Source organism: Antedon bifida, chromosome 3 (genome assembly GCF_963402885.1).
Source record: "Antedon bifida chromosome 3, ecAntBifi1.1, whole genome shotgun sequence".
In the NCBI taxonomy this organism is placed as follows: domain Eukaryota; kingdom Metazoa; phylum Echinodermata; class Crinoidea; order Comatulida; family Antedonidae; genus Antedon; species Antedon bifida.
In genome coordinates, this window is record NC_136228.1 from 15,909,341 (window position 1) to 15,926,178 (window position 16,838).

General features: G+C 31.6%; 2 protein-coding genes across 2 annotated transcripts; both read right to left on the reverse strand.

Annotated features, from left to right (window-relative positions):
* Positions 1-1,562: 1,562 nt before the first annotated feature.
* LOC144837889 (uncharacterized) lies at positions 1,563-7,296 on the reverse strand. The gene is made up of 8 exons (XM_078693203.1): positions 7,169-7,296; positions 6,694-6,996; positions 6,434-6,505; positions 5,820-6,033; positions 5,565-5,603; positions 4,890-5,426; positions 4,155-4,217; positions 1,563-3,109 (listed from the first exon to the last, which is right to left on the reverse strand). Exons 1-8 carry the CDS (start codon positions 7,235-7,237, stop codon positions 3,021-3,023), a joined length of 1,386 nt encoding a protein of 461 aa, XP_078549329.1. The 5' UTR covers positions 7,238-7,296; the 3' UTR covers positions 1,563-3,020.
* Positions 7,297-7,612: 316 nt separating this feature from the next.
* LOC144837141 (uncharacterized) lies at positions 7,613-16,544 on the reverse strand. The gene is made up of 12 exons (XM_078692152.1): positions 16,466-16,544; positions 15,919-15,969; positions 14,499-14,658; positions 14,087-14,172; positions 13,696-13,787; positions 12,805-12,994; positions 12,443-12,588; positions 12,057-12,146; positions 11,685-11,864; positions 11,245-11,496; positions 8,035-8,226; positions 7,613-7,716 (listed from the first exon to the last, which is right to left on the reverse strand). The coding sequence occupies exons 1-12, from the start codon at positions 16,542-16,544 to the stop codon at positions 7,639-7,641; spliced, it is 1,596 nt and encodes a 531-aa protein (XP_078548278.1). The 3' UTR covers positions 7,613-7,638.
* Positions 16,545-16,838: the final 294 nt, after the last annotated feature.

Sequence of the window (16,838 nt, forward strand, 5' to 3'; positions counted from 1 at the left end):
CAGGTAACCTACCTTGTTTACAGTACTAGGCCGGCTCGCTAGGCCTATAAACAAAGATAGTGTAGTAGGTAGGAACACGTGTTTATGTTGTTACAATAAAAACTTTGCTGTAGAGGGCGCAGTGGCATCTAAAGTTATTTTTACATCATAGCATCGCGGTAACAGTACATCAAAATGTACTTAATTTAAAGAGCAACTCCGTGGTGTTGGTAAAATAGAAAATATGAATTTCAATAAATTTCTTTTAATAACAAAACTCTGGTAGCACGTGCATATTTCAAAAAGACACATTCACATTCGCTGCACACCTTGTAGGCCTACTAATTAACTGTGTGAACATGGTATGGAACAAAAAGCTGAAGCTACTGAAGATTGAACATAAAAAAGGGCCTATGAACCAAAAATGTATATTTATTTATCATTTATTTAATTATTTATTTTTCAGATGAAACATTTAAGATGGCTGATTGACAGACAATTTTCTTATCATCAATTTGTAAGGTAGGCCGCCTAACCTTCAACAATAAGGGCTATAAAAAGTGGTACTCCCACTCGTTGGTTAGAGCTGTTGTGGCCTCTATTTTCTGAACAATATGATTTCTGGATTAGAACACAATTCTTATCGTCATTATAAACATATTATCATAATTTATATCAGCATCATTCTCATTATTTGTCAGGCTTCAAAAACTTGTTTAAATTGTTTTAATTATTATTTATTACAGGTACTATTATTTTATTAACATTCTTTAGTTAACTATGTTCTAGTTAAAATATACACAAAATAATTAAAGATTGCAGGGTCTTCTTCTAAATACTTTTCCATATAGATAACATAATACTGTTTTTAGGATCCCACTTTTTCCGGCATGCTAATCAAAACTAATACTTCAAATTTAGCAAGCACAAAATGTATATACTGTATTGACAGCAAAAAAAAAATTCCTTTGTTAAAGATGTATATAATAGATCAAACAAATATTTACTACTTCAAATATATTCATAATGTATACATTAACAAAGTAGTTCTGTCTGTCGTCTTTTTATATTGGAAGTAGAAGAGCAATTGGTTTATCTAGATCTAGAAAACTAGATGTTGTTTAATGTAAATAAGGTGTGTAAAATTAATTAACAATTTTAATCGATGTTTGTAATGTTAAAGTTTATGATAAATTTAGTTGCATAATGAAAGACAAGACCCATCCACCCCATTAATTATCAATGGTTAATTAAGATCTGGAAGGCGATTGAGGACTGAGCGAGGTAGAACAAAAAGCTTCCTTAATTCTTTTACTCCACATTCAATCAGGCTTTTTAATCAACATTAATTAAAAAGTTTAAGAGTAATATTGTATCTCTGTTGTATTTTTCAAATATTATTATCTTTTTTTATGTTATATTACTAACCTTCAACTAATTTTGAGAAATTGTATGTCAACATGAATTTCCTTTTGGACAAATAAAATGAACTACAGTATATATAATGTTACTAACAAAATAAGCACACAATTAACAACCGAGTTACTACAGTATTTCTTTAATAGTGAACATTATAACCCACTAACATATATAGGCATACCTACTCTTAAACTGTATTTCATTATTTGGTTATTTTATTATACTAAAGTACAGTCTCTCTCAATACCAGACTGGAAACTGGAAACCTTCCAAAAACCAGACTTTTCTATGATCCCAAATTATTTTTTTACCATTAAAAACACATTCTGAATACATATTAACGTTAATTTACAGAACCAGACACACTTGGCAACCACATAAAGTCTTATATTCAGACTGCACCTTTTAAAAGGAAGAATTGTTTGCCTTTAAACAAGGTCTGGTTTACCTCAATTCTAAAGATTCAGGGCCTGTTTCTGCTGCATAAAAATAACCGGTTAAAAACGGTGTGAATAAATTAACTCCATTTTCTTGGGAGCAGAAAAAAGACAATTTTGTGGTAACTGGTTAAAAGGCAGTGAAAACAACTGGTTAAAAACACCCATTCAATTTGGAGAACATCATTTAACTGTTTACCGCAGAGCAATTTTTAGCTGCAACACAAAATAATGGTTATTTGATTGACAGCTGCTGACCTCGAGTCAACTACACTTGCAGTAACGTTTGAATTAACCGCCAGGACCAATTGCATTTTGGGTAATTCTAACGATTTTTGTCAACGACCACCCACTGATTTAAACGCTTATTTTGGAGCAAAAATTGAGCAGAAATATAAAAAAAAAGTCAATATAAAAAATACATTTTTGAAATAGTTTATTCGGCGCTATGCAGCAGAAACAGACCCTCACTTGCCTGTTTTACAATTACAAAATCTGAGATAACAGTATCAGTTGACATAAGGAGACAAACTTCTGAAGACCTCAGAGTGAGACAAAATATCATTCTTCCATACAAAGAAACTGACAAATAAAAGAAATTCTGTATTTATGTTAATTCAGTTCAATTAAGCCTAATAGACTGATCCCACACATTAAAAAATTGCTTTTGTTGGATTGTGATCATTGTTTCTCTATTTGTTTTTTGTATAATTTGTATATGGATGTACTATCCGAAATAAACAAACTGAATGAATTAATGAATTACCTTTTACCATAACCCTTTAAATGTCTTAATATGTGGTCAGTGTGTTGTTATTACCTCCCACTTGTAGGTTACTTTTTATTATTTGTTGAGGCAGAAGATGGCATACAAAAAGTATACAAAACAGAATAAAACTTGAATTACATATTTAAAAAATATAAATTCATAGAGTACAAAAATATATATTCATATTTACAATCATATTTAAATAATTATTCATTAGTGAAATATCTTAGATAAGTACAAAACAAATAATATACTTTACATAATGTCCTGAGCTGAGGTTAAAAGACTTGCATTCTAATTAGTGAATACAATGTTTTAGTTTTAGTTTATTACTAAATTACAAATAACTTGACTAGGGGTATAAAGCACCGTAAAAACGAATTGATTTAGTCATCCTGTGTTTAGTGTGTTTTATCCTAAAAATAAAAAAATAAAAAGGAAACAAGATGTAACAAGATTCCAATCAAAGCAATAAACAGTGCTGTAACTGCTATCCACTTGATATCTGAAATAAGAAAAAAAGGTTTTAATAAAGACTCAACTTTTACCAATTTTGTATATTATAAGATAAAAAGATTATGAAGTTCTTTTATTTATGATTTGTTTATTAGTTATCCGCACCTTGGCGGATAACTCCTTGTGATTGTATGAGATCATCATCAACATTTTTTTTCTGTATTATTCTTCTTTCTTTCCACCCTATTTTTGTGCGTCGCATTTCTCTAAAATGTGTAAACATAACATTTCGTAACTTTGTCAACATATATCGACATTTACGTGAAGTTGTGAACCTCCTATTTTTGAAAAACTTCAGAGTTGCGCAACTGATTTTATTAATTTCAATGATTGATCATAGATTAAAAAAACCAAAAGTCATTTTGTATCGACACTTGATGAAAATTTAATTCATATCAAGAGTCAACTTTCTGTGGATTAAAAATGGCATGTTTCACACAAAGTTACGCGCACGCATTTACAATTTTAAAATGCACAAAATTAATTTCTTTTTATGCGAATCATGACATTTTGCACATATCAACAATTTGTTTTCACTAACTTTTTCTAGTAATTTAAAAAAAAAAATTAGACCATTTCAACTTGAAATGACATCATACGAGCATGTTGAATTAGACAACTTGCGCGGATAACTAACTCGTCAAAGTGACGAGTTCAGATCTAGTTAAACTTAAAATCCAAATTAAAACATTCAGAGTCATAGGCTGGTTGCTGTCTAAGTAAATGCAGATCTACCAAAAACATGGTTAGAGCAGAGAAAAGTTTAAGAAAGTCTAAGACAATTTTGAAAAATAGAGCTGCTACTGTGTAATGAACTAATCAAGTTCTATCTTGTTACATTGCATATTTGAATAAAAGAAAATACCTAACCTAATTAAATTTAATTTTCACTCAGTAATAGAAAATGTATTTATACATACAACTGTAATTGATAAAGGTGAAAAGGTGTTTGGAATTTAGGAAATAAGTCTTAGTATGCGTTTTATAATATACAGTATTTATACACTGTTCGTATGGCCTTCAATGTGTCTTACCTTGTTGACTGCCTTGGTTGACAGACAGCGGTGATACGGTGGGCTCTGTATCATCTTGCACATCTGTAAAAAGGTTTTTGAAATTCAGTAAATACACAAAATGAATGTTTATGAGTTGAATTGTGAGAATATTTCATGCGTTGGAAGACAGACTGTGGGTTAAATAGAACAGTCAAACTTTCAGCCCCTGGACCCCATCTGGAGGCTATTTGCTTGGTTTGATCGCAAAATCTACATATTCAAACACATTGATTCCCATCCCAACAAATCCCTGGATATGGACCTGGAGTAGGTGTATATTTTTTGAGCCGCAGTGTAAAATTAACATGGTAGTCACAATGATATATTCAAAAGGTTTGGGTCAATCTGACACTGTATACAATATATAGGGATGATATTTATGAAAACAATTTCGATTCAACCATATTATTCCGATTTGGCCATTTTGCACCCCAACCACAATTGGTGATATCATTATACAATAGAAAGAAATATTTCAATCTATCTTAACATAAAGCCTGTGAAATCATAAAGTTAAAAAAACTTCCTGAAGCGCTTTTGTCAAACTAGAGACAAGCAGTGCTAGAAAGTAGGCCTAGTAGGTTATAACAATTTGGCCAATCCAACCTAGCTCCTTTTTTAAAAGATTACCCCCTGGAAGTCCCAGTACACTCACTTGATTGTTGTGCATTACAGTAAATATGTTTTCCGTAATTTAAATAAATAAAAACTAACCATCAACAAAAATCCTCTTTGCCCATTTCATTCCATTTATTTCAAAAACTTTAAGAAATTCAATCATCTTTGTGAAATCCTCATCAATGATCCCTCTATGTTCAAAGTCCATAATCAAACTCCAGCTGTCTTGATATTTCTTTACCAATTTAGTGTTAAATAACCCGGCAAGTGTTGATACTTCATCCTTTCTAAGTTTTACTCCCAGTTGATAAATCTTCTGTCTGAAAGGTGACAGTGTCGATACTACATGATTCTCAATATCTTCTGGAGGTTGATTCTCAACATTTGACTTGAAGCCAAATTGCTGAGTTATTTTTACTGTGTCATACAGAATAGTAAGGTTTGATGGCTTCAAACTTCCTGAGGCTGTTAAATCCTGTAGTAGATCCCAAACACTATTAGCTCTCTCCACCTCCACTCTAGATTTCTTCAGATGGTCTTTGTATAAGACTTTCAGTATTTTGAGATATCCAAGTCCATCAAACCATGCTGCTGTATCAGTCAACAGTTGCCGGAAATCATTCTCTGAGATTCCTGTAATGCAAAAATGAGTATGATATTATTATAGTTTATTTATTCAAAATTATTATATTATTATTTTATAATCTAAAATAAGGAGCTAAAAATCATATGTTTTTTTTTATGTAGAGATAAAGATTAGATCATATTTACCTTGTTTTGATTCTTCTTTGTGTGGACTTTTTTCATTTCCTTTAAAGTAAAACAGTAGATAAATATAAATTGGTCTAATAAGATCAAAACAGTACTGTCTGCAGATTGGGTAACTCTTAAATGTATTTATTCGTCCTCAAGCTTAACTGGAAACTGGGGGAAATTCAGCAGCCAGCAGTGCAGCACCTACCAGATCATTTTATGACTATATTTTTTTGCCTAACTTTCACTCTATCTATAAGTTTTTACTCTTACTTCCAAACAACTGGTGGTAACGCGTAACGTCCATCTTTATGAATATGCCATCTTTGCTGCATGTCATCCACTTGTACTGGAAATCTCCAACAAATTGGAAATGCTTCTTTTCTGATGTATGACTACAATCACAAGGAATGCATCTCTTGAATGGAATTCCTCTTCTACCGCCATCTTTAGATTGTTTAAATGACATCTCAACCGTTGATAAAACCTGAAGATATATTTTTTAATGATTTTCAATAACATGCAATTAACAATTATTAACTCCACACAATAACTTTATAAAACATAGGCTTTTGGCTAGCATCTCACATTTATAGAACATTGCAAAAAGACAAAAGATAAGATGAATTTATTTATTGTTCTTTAAATCCTTTAATTTCTACCTTGTGTAATATACTTTTAATGAAGCGGTAGAGAATCAAGGTCAAGTTTTATTAAGGTATTTTTGATTGGCTGTTTTTTTCCTGCTTCCTGGTTAAATTTTCCCAAATTATTTTTTCATTTCATTGGGTTTTCTAGCTCAGCTAAAAAAAAATCAACTCCAATTGTTATTTTTGTATTATAGATTTTTAATTAAATATATAACAAAAAAGACGATGATAACATACCTCTTTACATGCTTCAGAAGAGGGTTCTTCATTACTTTTTTCAGCAAGAGTATTTGTTCTTTTAATAGTCACCTGGAAAGAAAAATAAACATTAGTGACACATACTGTAGTACAGTGAAAAGATTGAGATAAAAAATATGTTAAAATATGAACCTACATGATAATTTGCAGCTGTTAATGGCATTGTTTTGCTTCTGACTATTAACAAACTATCAATTCAGAATATTTATCAAGCATTGATATCAAACATGATACAGTACCTTTAACAAGAACTTTCGATTATCCTCTTTAGTTATGAATTTGACAAGAGATAAAGTCACATGATGGTCTTGGTCGAAGTAAAGTTGAGCATGATTATACAAGAGTATTGGGTCAACTTCTTCCATTTGAAATTTGTTAAGGAAATCAATAATCATATATGGAAACAATACATCAGGCAGATATCCCTCAAAGTCGTAATAGATACTGATAGCTGGAAATTCATCAGACGATGCTTTCACTTCACTTGCTGTCTTGAAAGCAAGGCGTAGTGGCACATAAAATGATCGCTTCACAACCGATTTCTGAAATTGAAAATTTCTATATAATTGATTTAGATTCTTGTAAAGAAACATCACATCATGTATATGTTAAAAACTGTTTTAGGTAAAAAGTTTAACAAAAAAATATAGTTGGAAATAAACATGTAATTTTACATGAAAACCATCTGGGAAAAACTAAAGAAAAAAAAACTACCTTAGATTTACTCTTTATGTCTTGGCTGCTGGTTGTCTTCCTGTTACAAATGAAACCTAATTGAATCATCAGTGCTACAAGGAACTCAAAATTCTTTCCTTTGTCAACTTTACTCTCTTTCCATAATTTTCGCAACAATTTTATTTATATTATTTATTTTATGTCTTTAGGCAATGTGGCCAAGGATTACCAATAGTGAATTAATCACTGTCCTATCAGATAGGTGGTAATCCCCCTGATACAGGGGCTATTGTGTGAACCAGTTCACCGGGGTAACCCCCTACTCTTTTTCGAATAATGAACTGGGTTCTTTAAAGTACACACAGGTTATAACTGTGTACACTGGACCTACGGTTTATAGTCCTTATCCGAGAAGACTTGTTCCACCACCAGAACTAGGAGCGAGTCGGCCTCGAACCCTTGCCGATGTTGTTGTTGGCTCTTTAGGTACGGTAAACGGCGCCCCTGCCTTAACCGCTCGGCCATATGACTCTTTCTTCCAGTATGCCTCTGTCAAGTTTATCAAAGGCACCTCTATATATAGCCGCCTAATAAAAAAAACACTACATATTAGCCATACTTATGATTTTTGTTTATTGAATGATTAAACAGTTACCCATAATATTGTGTGAGACTAGTGGAATGTTGAAAAATTAAAACACACAAGATTTCAGAATATAGATCATTGCTTTATAGACACAATGACCATGTTCATAATAAATAAACATACCATTCAACAATAAGATTTAATGGCTATATATTTTTATGTTCCTCTATTTTTTGATATTAGAAACAATTATTTCCCCTTGGAACAAGAAAACACCAACACTTGCTTACAATTTTGAATACCATATGACCCGACTTACTGGAATTTCAGGTGTAATGACTGTTACAAACGCTGTAACAATTTCCACAAGTCTCATTGGATCTAACACTGCGTTATCTTTCAATAATTTGTTGTCAGGCCTGTAAATAATTTCACCAAGATCATACAGGAAATTAAGAAGGATTGATTGATTATCTTCAGCAATACCATTCTTGCCAGCCAGTAATTTGAGCTAAAGAAATAATAAGTTTTATCTCTTAGTGTACGTGAATTCTGTAATCCGATTGGTCAATATGTATGAGATATAATTCCATATTACGCCCATTTACTCAGTCAAGCGGATCAGAAGGGTAATATATCCCGTATTACCTGTTTGATGTTTCTACGCGCGCGTTGTTTATGTATTGTATTTTTATCGTTGAGCGGATGCGTAGTTGTGATTTCAGCCATCGAATATGAACCAGCATTCGACGGTCCATAAAAAAGCTAATCGTAATTGTCGAAAGCTCCCTATTGTTGTTGTGATAGCTAGAGGTCAAAATGGATGAAAATAAAGGTCATCGATTTCAACACCATTCAAGGGAAGAAATATCGGGTAAAAAAAAAGAGACCCTGTCGTGCTGCAAGAAAAGGTTCAGTTTGACATTAGATTTTATTTTTTTCGGTGAGGAGCTGAAAATATGCATGAAATGACAAAACGTTCTGGTTCCATATTCCATGAGGAATTTTCAAATTGCGCAAGGAATTTTTTGCGCAATTTCAAATTGCGCAAATCATTCAAATCGCGCATAACATAGGGACATAAGATACGTATGCGAAGCTATCGATGAATTGAACAAAAACCACAATGATTTTGATAGGCAGAGCTACACAGCACTAATGCCAGAAATAAAAGGAAACACACAGTGCCCAGTTGCATCATTTGAAAGCTATCTTCAACATTTGAACCCTAATTACCCCAATCTTTGGCAGAGGCCAAAGAACAAGAGCAGCAATGACATAATATGGTAGTAATTAGTGTGTGGGGATTGTTACACTTGGAGGTTTCATGAAGAATCTGAGTAGAAAAAACAAACTTACTAAAGTGTACACAAATCATTCAATACGTATTACTGGCACTACAATACTTTCACAAGAACATTTTGCAGCATCACAAATTCAATCCGTTACCGGTCACAAGTCAGTAAGTTCATTTTCCATCTACCAACGTGTTTCAGATGAAGAAAAATTAGATATGGGGAGGTCGCTCAGTCTAAACCTTATGACTCAAACTTCAGTTCTACCTGTTTTACCATCAGATACAATTCAAGAAAATTTAGCTTTATCTGGCAATTTTGACTTGGACTTTGGTACAATTTTGCACGATTTAGAGGATTGTGAAAATTTTGAGGTTGAACAAACTCAGGAAATAAGTAACACAGCAGCATTTCAATCAGGTCATTACCAAGCATCATGTAAATATTAAATTGCCATATAGACCAATGCCTTCATTTAGTGGATACACAATCCACAACCTGGCTAGGAACATCTATCCACCACAAAATAATTAAAGTACTGTACTGTTATGTTATTGTTAGTTTTGAACTTTATTGACATTGATGTTGTTTGGAACAGTTGTTTGTATATGGAAGCTTAGACTAAGTTTAATTACATTTAGGACACAAGATACTGTATATATTTGTTTTTTTTCTATGTCTCTTGTCCAATTGCTTATATGTGTATACTAAAGCTTGGTTCCCACTAGAACGCAAGCGTTTTAACCAATGACAAGCGAAGTTATAGACAGTTAGCAACCACAAGCGAATAAGCCATCGCTTGTGCTTAGTCAATTCACTTGCGTTGCGTTACGTCGTTGTGTTGCGTCGCTAGTGGGAACCACGCTTTAGAGATAAAATTGTTGCACCCTGCTTGTTCTTACGGAATACGGGAAATATCTACGTTCTGGTTCCATATTCCATGAGGCTGAAGACCTCATGGAATATGGAACCAGAACGTACTAGCAGGGTGTAACTAATAATATTCAGATGTAAATAAAACATTCAAGTGTAAAATCACATTCAGTTACCATACAAACTGTTTTTGGTATCTTAGTTTAGAAGATATAAAGCAAGGTACAAGAACTGCATAGGATAGCATTATGGGTGTACAAATGTACAAATCCTTTATTTCACAATTGACCTAAAAATGTCTCACTCAACATAACAAGATAAGGAAATAAAACTAAAACATTCCCACAAACTAAGGGCATGTTCAGACGGCGTTAAGGTAGCGTTATCTACGCAAGGCGTACGGTAATCCGTGGCGTTAAAAGCGAAACGATCAACATTTCAATGCCTTGTGTTTAAACACTCTGATCAGGTCAAAGCAGATAGAACTATATGTATACATTTATGACAATGCATGAAAGTTTACATCGTAAAATTGTTTTTTGTTATTTTTATTTATATAATATTACCTTCAAATATACTGCTTTGTTCTTACTATTTGTTGAATTACATTTTAATTCAAAATAATTTAAAACGTAATTATTACGCGGACAATTATCTGATTAATTGATTTAATTCATGAAAATATCATATCACTTACGCCAACTTTACTGTTCTTTAAAATTGAAAACCTGAAAATACATTTGACATAGCTATTTCGCTGTCGTATACTAGGGTACAGGTATGTAGTTGCTGTCTGCTAATCGTGGTTTCATTGGTTAAGGTTAAAATCACTGATGCATCACTAGATTAGCGTTATTAAATCTACTAGCTCTTGCTATGGTTATTACCGCTAATCCGCTGTCTAGTTCAGACACAAAAACATGTACGACGCTTACATAACGCCACCTAAACGCCGTGAGTCTGAACAGTTTCTTGTGTTCAAACCAAATAAATTCCATAGAAAATTGTGTCTAATAAAGATATGTAGCCCAAATGACCCTACACAGTTAGATTTTTAGGAGTACAGTAATACTGCTGGAATGAGCAGCTGTGTGAGAAAGGGTTTTAGTGAGATCGTTTAGTTCATTACCATTTATTTATTTTAAATAAAAGAAAACAAAACAGTAGAAAGCAAAAATTAATCAACAAAATGTTCTTTTTATTAGGTGAGTATTAAGCAAATTTATTCAAAATGTTTAATGGCTGTAAATATAAAAGATAAAATATGACAATAATATTTCTGTTGACAAACATTATTTCTCATTTAATTCTTTATTCAATATGTTGTATACTATAATAATTTTATAAAATAAAAAGCTTACCTCTTTGAAAGGACACAAAGAAAAGTGTTTTTTTCCTCTTAGATCATCTAGTTCACATCGAAAACGCATCCATTTTAAAGGAATAGGCTTTTCTAAATCTGACATGAACTCATCAACAACTTTTTTTAGAATGCTGAAGCTCTCATCTGTTGTTTCTTTACTGTTTTCAATGGCAAAATATCGGTGATATACATGTGCTTCATACAGTTTATCTTTAAGCACATCTCGAATCTTTTTAAACCTCTTCTTTGCCTGGTTGTAAACAAAAAATGTTTATATCATAATGTAATATTTGTTTAAATAAATATTTTAAAACTTCTTATATGACTATAGTATTAAGTAATTGATACAGTACTCCAGTAGTTTTCTACTTTCACCCTATCAATGTATTCATGGCTGCAGCTGTTTTTAATAATGCAAAAATTAAAAGTAGTATCAACCTCAACATTTTGTTGTTCTTCAGTGTCACCAAGCTTACCCTTATGTGTACCCACAATAAGGATAGTTGGTTGGTGAACTTCCTTCTGCATGTTCTTTCTTAGATCACGGCTATGAGAATAAACTGACAGGATGTAAGATAATATGAACTGAAGATGTGTCCATTGATGCTGATATTTTTTCTGTTAAAAAAATACACAATCCTTATGTCATTATTTTTTAAATAGTCAATTAAATTTCTTTTGGTTAGTATTTTAAATATAAATTCTCGCAGGTCATCCCATAGGTATTTTTGCAATGGATAAAACATAGTCCTCCTCAGGACTCTTTTTACTACAACAAGGACAATGCCTAAATGATCTTGAAATACTTACTCCATTTGAATCAATGACAATAGCAGGATCATCAAGGTCTTTACTGAGATCAAACACCACAATGTAAAGTGCTTCTAATGTCATAAAAATCTAAAAAATATAATTTTGATTGACTATACTGTACTGGAAGGATTTTTGATATATAAACAAATGTAAATTATTTTACTTTGTAAGAAAGAGTTTAATTAATAAACAACTTTTGAACAAATAACAACTTGATTACTGTTCATACAATTTTTATCAAAGTAATTCTTCTCTGCAATTCAATTTCATAAATTATTCTTTTATTTCAGCGACATTAAATAAGAAACGATAATATAAAAAAGAAAACATGTGTAGTGGACTATTAATCAAAGGCAATACATAGAGTACATATCACAGCTTACCCGATGTATACCATGGTATATCAATTGTCCTCCATGATCCCAGATGTTGAATGTTTTGTCTAAGGTTTCCTCCTTATTTTTCTTAATATCCTCAAGTATTTTTTTATCTAACTGCTTTTTTGTATCAAAAGAAATAGTTTCAGTCTCTGTAGATAAAATAGAATGCAAAGATTATTGTAATTATAATCAATTATCAATATTATCATAATTTTCATCATTTCTTACTACAATTTTGTTCTCATTACTGTATCATTATTGCCATGGTCATCATTAACATTTAGTTGTCAATATCATCATTGAAGTTGTTATTATCATTGTTGATGTAGTTATTATCAATATCACTAATCAGCAAAGTTACAAACCATCATCATCTTTGTTGTGGGTGTCATCCTTACCATCATTGTCATTACCATCATTATCATCACCATCATTGTCATTACCATCATTGTCATCTTTGTTGTTGAGCTTGCCATCACTATTATTGTCATTAACAATATTATAGTCATCTGCATTTTCGTAGTCATCTTCATCTGTAGCTGGTTCCTGAACAACCTGACACATACAAAAAAAAATCCCTTTAATAGAGTAAAAGAACTAATATTCCAAACTAAGTAAAATAGTTTTGCAAATAGTAATTTTTAAAAAAAAATTAATATATCAAAATTTCCAATCAAAATATTTGGCTAACTAGAGTGCATACTAGTAATACCATCTACTGTATAATTTTCCTACATGAAAATCTCATTCAATTGTTCTGTCTTACTACTGTGTGCACTAACAAAAATAGGCGTTAGGTGTAATGGGTATGCATTTACCTTGCAATAAGTCAAAAGTTCAAGTCATGTTTTGGGTTATTTTAAAATGTTTTTTTTCTTTAAAAATATTAAATGTTATTTTTGTAAAAATGTTTTTGACGTTTGTGGTGTGAGATTTGACTCTGTAATTTTGTGCATTAGTAAGTTATTTATGTTTAATTTCGCTCTGTAAAAGTGAATTTCACTCTTCTCTAATGTTTATACATCCAGCCTCCTGAGACCCTGGTTCTTTTGAAAATTTTATATTTTTTTATATTTGTTTGTGACGTGATTCTGAACCTTATGACCATCTTTTGATGAAAACTGTGGCTTGAAGACAATGAAATAGTGTTTTGCTGATTGTGATCTTGACCTTTGACCCAACAGTAGTGGTTAGTGTAAAATAATAGAAAACTCTTGTAGAAACTATTTTTAATATTGATTTTATATTTTTATTACATGGTTACATTGTTGACATATATTTTTAGTTGAACTTTCCATTGCTTTTAGTTTGTCTGCAACCACTTTTGTATACAGTTTCAAAGGATTACCTGTGGAAACAAACAAAAAAACACTGTAAATTTGTTTAGGTCCTAGGTTTGACTTAAGTGAATATATTGATACATAACTTTACCGCTTTCAAACTCATTATTAATGCAATTCTATTTAATGAAACATACATTTACACTAAACAATGTAACATAGTGTACAAATATGTTTGTTTACACTATTCCAAAATGCAATAAAAATATTGAATTACATTCCATCTATACTTTCATTTCATTATGAGTCTGTTTGTGTCTAATAATTTGACATGATGGTGGTAAAAGTAATAATGCTAATTGTTTACCACTATCAGTTTTAGCCTCTTTCCATGTTGTGCTTGCTGTTCTAATCACTGCTATGCCATCTGTAATTTTATGGCCTTTCTCAAATCTGACAAAAATATAATAATTTGAAACCAACAATGAACTTCAGTGATTTTTAAGTCGCAATTTTCTCCTTTTACTTTAAAACCTTTTTAATATATTCATACATTTAGGAAATCACTTATTTATTCAGATGATCTTTTTTTTAAATACAAAGTTTAAATTAAATTCTATAATCCGTAGACAATTTGTAGTAATCAATATACAGTATTTCTAAGTTTTTATTCAACTATTGTTAGATTTATCAATGCATATTTAGAAAGTAGTAGTTTATCAAAAACAAATCAATAAAAGTTGAAAAGTATGTAATTCTTGATTTTCACTAGTACTTACTTCTTTCCTAGTAATGCATTAATGAGGCACGTTTTACCCACTCCTTCTTGTCCAATCACTTTAAGTGTACCAAGATTGACAGGGACAGATTCTGCTTTCAAGGCTTCTTTGTATGCCTCCTGATCATCTAAATCACGAGCAGCAATATCAGATGAAATATCTGATAATTTAATAAGATTTTTAAAACGTTTGGTATAAATAAATCAATCAAACATGCATTGTCATTGCATTCATCATTTCAGTATTTTGGATGCAATAAACTGTTGGTTTAATTTTTGGGACAGGACACGTCGATTCATACCATCACATTATGATTTGGAGTTTTAAACGATAGCTACGGGTTAAAAATTTTTATTGTTTATTATAAAATATAAATTTTTGCAACATTAATAACTAGAGGCACTCTGAGTGTGTCATAGATCATTGTGTCCAAGTTTGGTGAGATTCAGATAAAAACTGTGTGACTGTTCAGTTCACAAACACACAAACAGGGGTGAAAACATAACCCCAGTAATAATCCTGCTTGTAGAGCGGTAAGACTCTAAGAGCATCCTGAAATAAGCCTTTTTTTTAAAAAGTGGTGCTACAGGACTTTTTTGTAATGTTATATAAGGCCCCTGCACATCAATATAGTCCGCTCATAAGAAGGTAATTGATAGAATACTAAATAATTATGATACTGTACGTGTCCACAGTTTAGTTTGTGTGTATGGAATTATTTTTATTGGAAAAAAATATACACGTCACTAAAACATGAACAAAATTAAAAAACTGATACAAAAAAAAACCAAAGCTACTTCGGAATTACAGTAAGGGAAAAATCTGTAGTAATATAAGGTGTTCCTGGGTGGCCTTGGTTCAGTTCATTTTAACAATAATTGTACCTCTAGATAGCTAGAAAACAATCATAACAATGGGGTTTTGCTTTCAAAAAGGTAAGGGGAATCCCCTCAAAATATGTTCCTCCTCTAATTATTGTCCGCTAAACTACTATTAATACTACTAATGTTTGAAAACATTGTCCACAATATATGGTGTGATCAAAATAATAGAGAGCCTAGGCCTAGCAGAGTTTCAGTAAGTTCACTTCTAAAGTTATCAATAATATGACTCATCTAAAAGTTTTAAATGCTTAAATAACCTAACATAACGGTTATCATTATCAAGTCAGGTGAACTAAGGATCTATTTGCCTATACCTATGCCATTTTACATATCAATGACAAACAAAATATTGGTATAAAGATCTGATAAAAAAAAAAGGGGGGGCGAGAGAGGTGGGAAATCAATATTGTTTAAAGAAAAAGACCCTTAACAATCACAACAGGTGATCCACTAACTGTGGATCATCTTAAAAAAAGGTTGAGAAAAAAAAAAGAAACATTGAGAATAACTTGATTCATCTTTCTTTTGTTACTTACTTTTATCTGGTTGATTTTTAGAACCCAATGCTTCTTCATCCTTAATAGTTTCTATGGAAAAAAGTTATATTTGTTATAATATCCACACTTTTGATTATTATTATTATACATCATTTAAGTTACAATCAAATACCTAGATAACACTGGAAAATTAGAGTTAATTAAAAAGTATTTATAAATGATAATGGTATTATGTTTGAATGGATATATTTATATTGTTTTAAGAGTGCCTCTTCAAGTCAGCTGTACTGTAGTAGTACAGCTGTTAGAGCTACCTTTGTTGAAAAAAAAAAGTTGAAAAAAAAAAAAATATAATTTAATTAACAAATTAAATCTTAATAAATATATTTACAGAATTTACAAGAGTGTTAATGACTGGTTTAAATATTTCATAATAATATGATATAGATTGTTTGCACATATGATATCACATATTAATTTTATTTTCACACTAAGATGGTGGCTCACTAAAGTATTATGGAAAAAGTGTGACATCAGTACAAACGATCTATAAAATAAAATCATGACATGTGTTTTCTATAAATACCCTGTGGTTCATTCGTGGGATGTAAAATTTGAAGAAGATTGTCAAATACATCTGGATATTGTTCAGTCTCTAATCTCATTACTACATCCCAAATGTTGGTGTATTCATATCTCTCAAAGTCATAGTGAAGAATAACCCTCTTCTACGCTCGCGCTAACCGCTCGCCAATTCGCCAATGGCGACTGGAGTCTCCATTTGGCGAAAATAATTATTGCCTCGTTCGCCAAATTGGCGAAAATACATTTCCAAGCCTAGGCCTAGCCTGGTCGGCGTGACTTCTTATGGGAGCGAGAATTCGCCACACTTCGGTACTTTCTGACTCGGGTACACTTTTTACCACCACAGCATTTTATGTGACGACGTCACGATCGCC

Excerpts from the sequence above, each read along its gene's own strand:
- LOC144837889 (XM_078693203.1), bottom strand. The coding sequence starts at position 7,237 with ATGATTCAATTAGGTTTCATTTGTAACAGGAAGACAACCAGCAGCCAA. Across the intron at positions 6,997-7,168 it reads ACATAAAGAGTAAATCTAAG|AAATCGGTTGTGAAGCGATC; the intron begins GTAGTTTTTTTT and ends TTTCAATTTCAG. Across the intron at positions 4,218-4,889 it reads AAAGAGGATTTTTGTTGATG|ATGTGCAAGATGATACAGAG; the intron begins GTTAGTTTTTAT and ends ACCTTTTTACAG.
- LOC144837141 (XM_078692152.1), bottom strand. The coding sequence starts at position 16,544 with ATGAGATTAGAGACTGAACAATATCCAGATGTATTTGACAATCTTCTT. Across the intron at positions 12,995-13,695 it reads TATGTCAACAATGTAACCAT|GTTGTTCAGGAACCAGCTAC; the intron begins GTAATAAAAATA and ends TGTATGTGTCAG. Across the intron at positions 12,147-12,442 it reads TATACCATGGTATACATCGG|ATTTTTATGACATTAGAAGC; the intron begins GTAAGCTGTGAT and ends TATATTTTTTAG.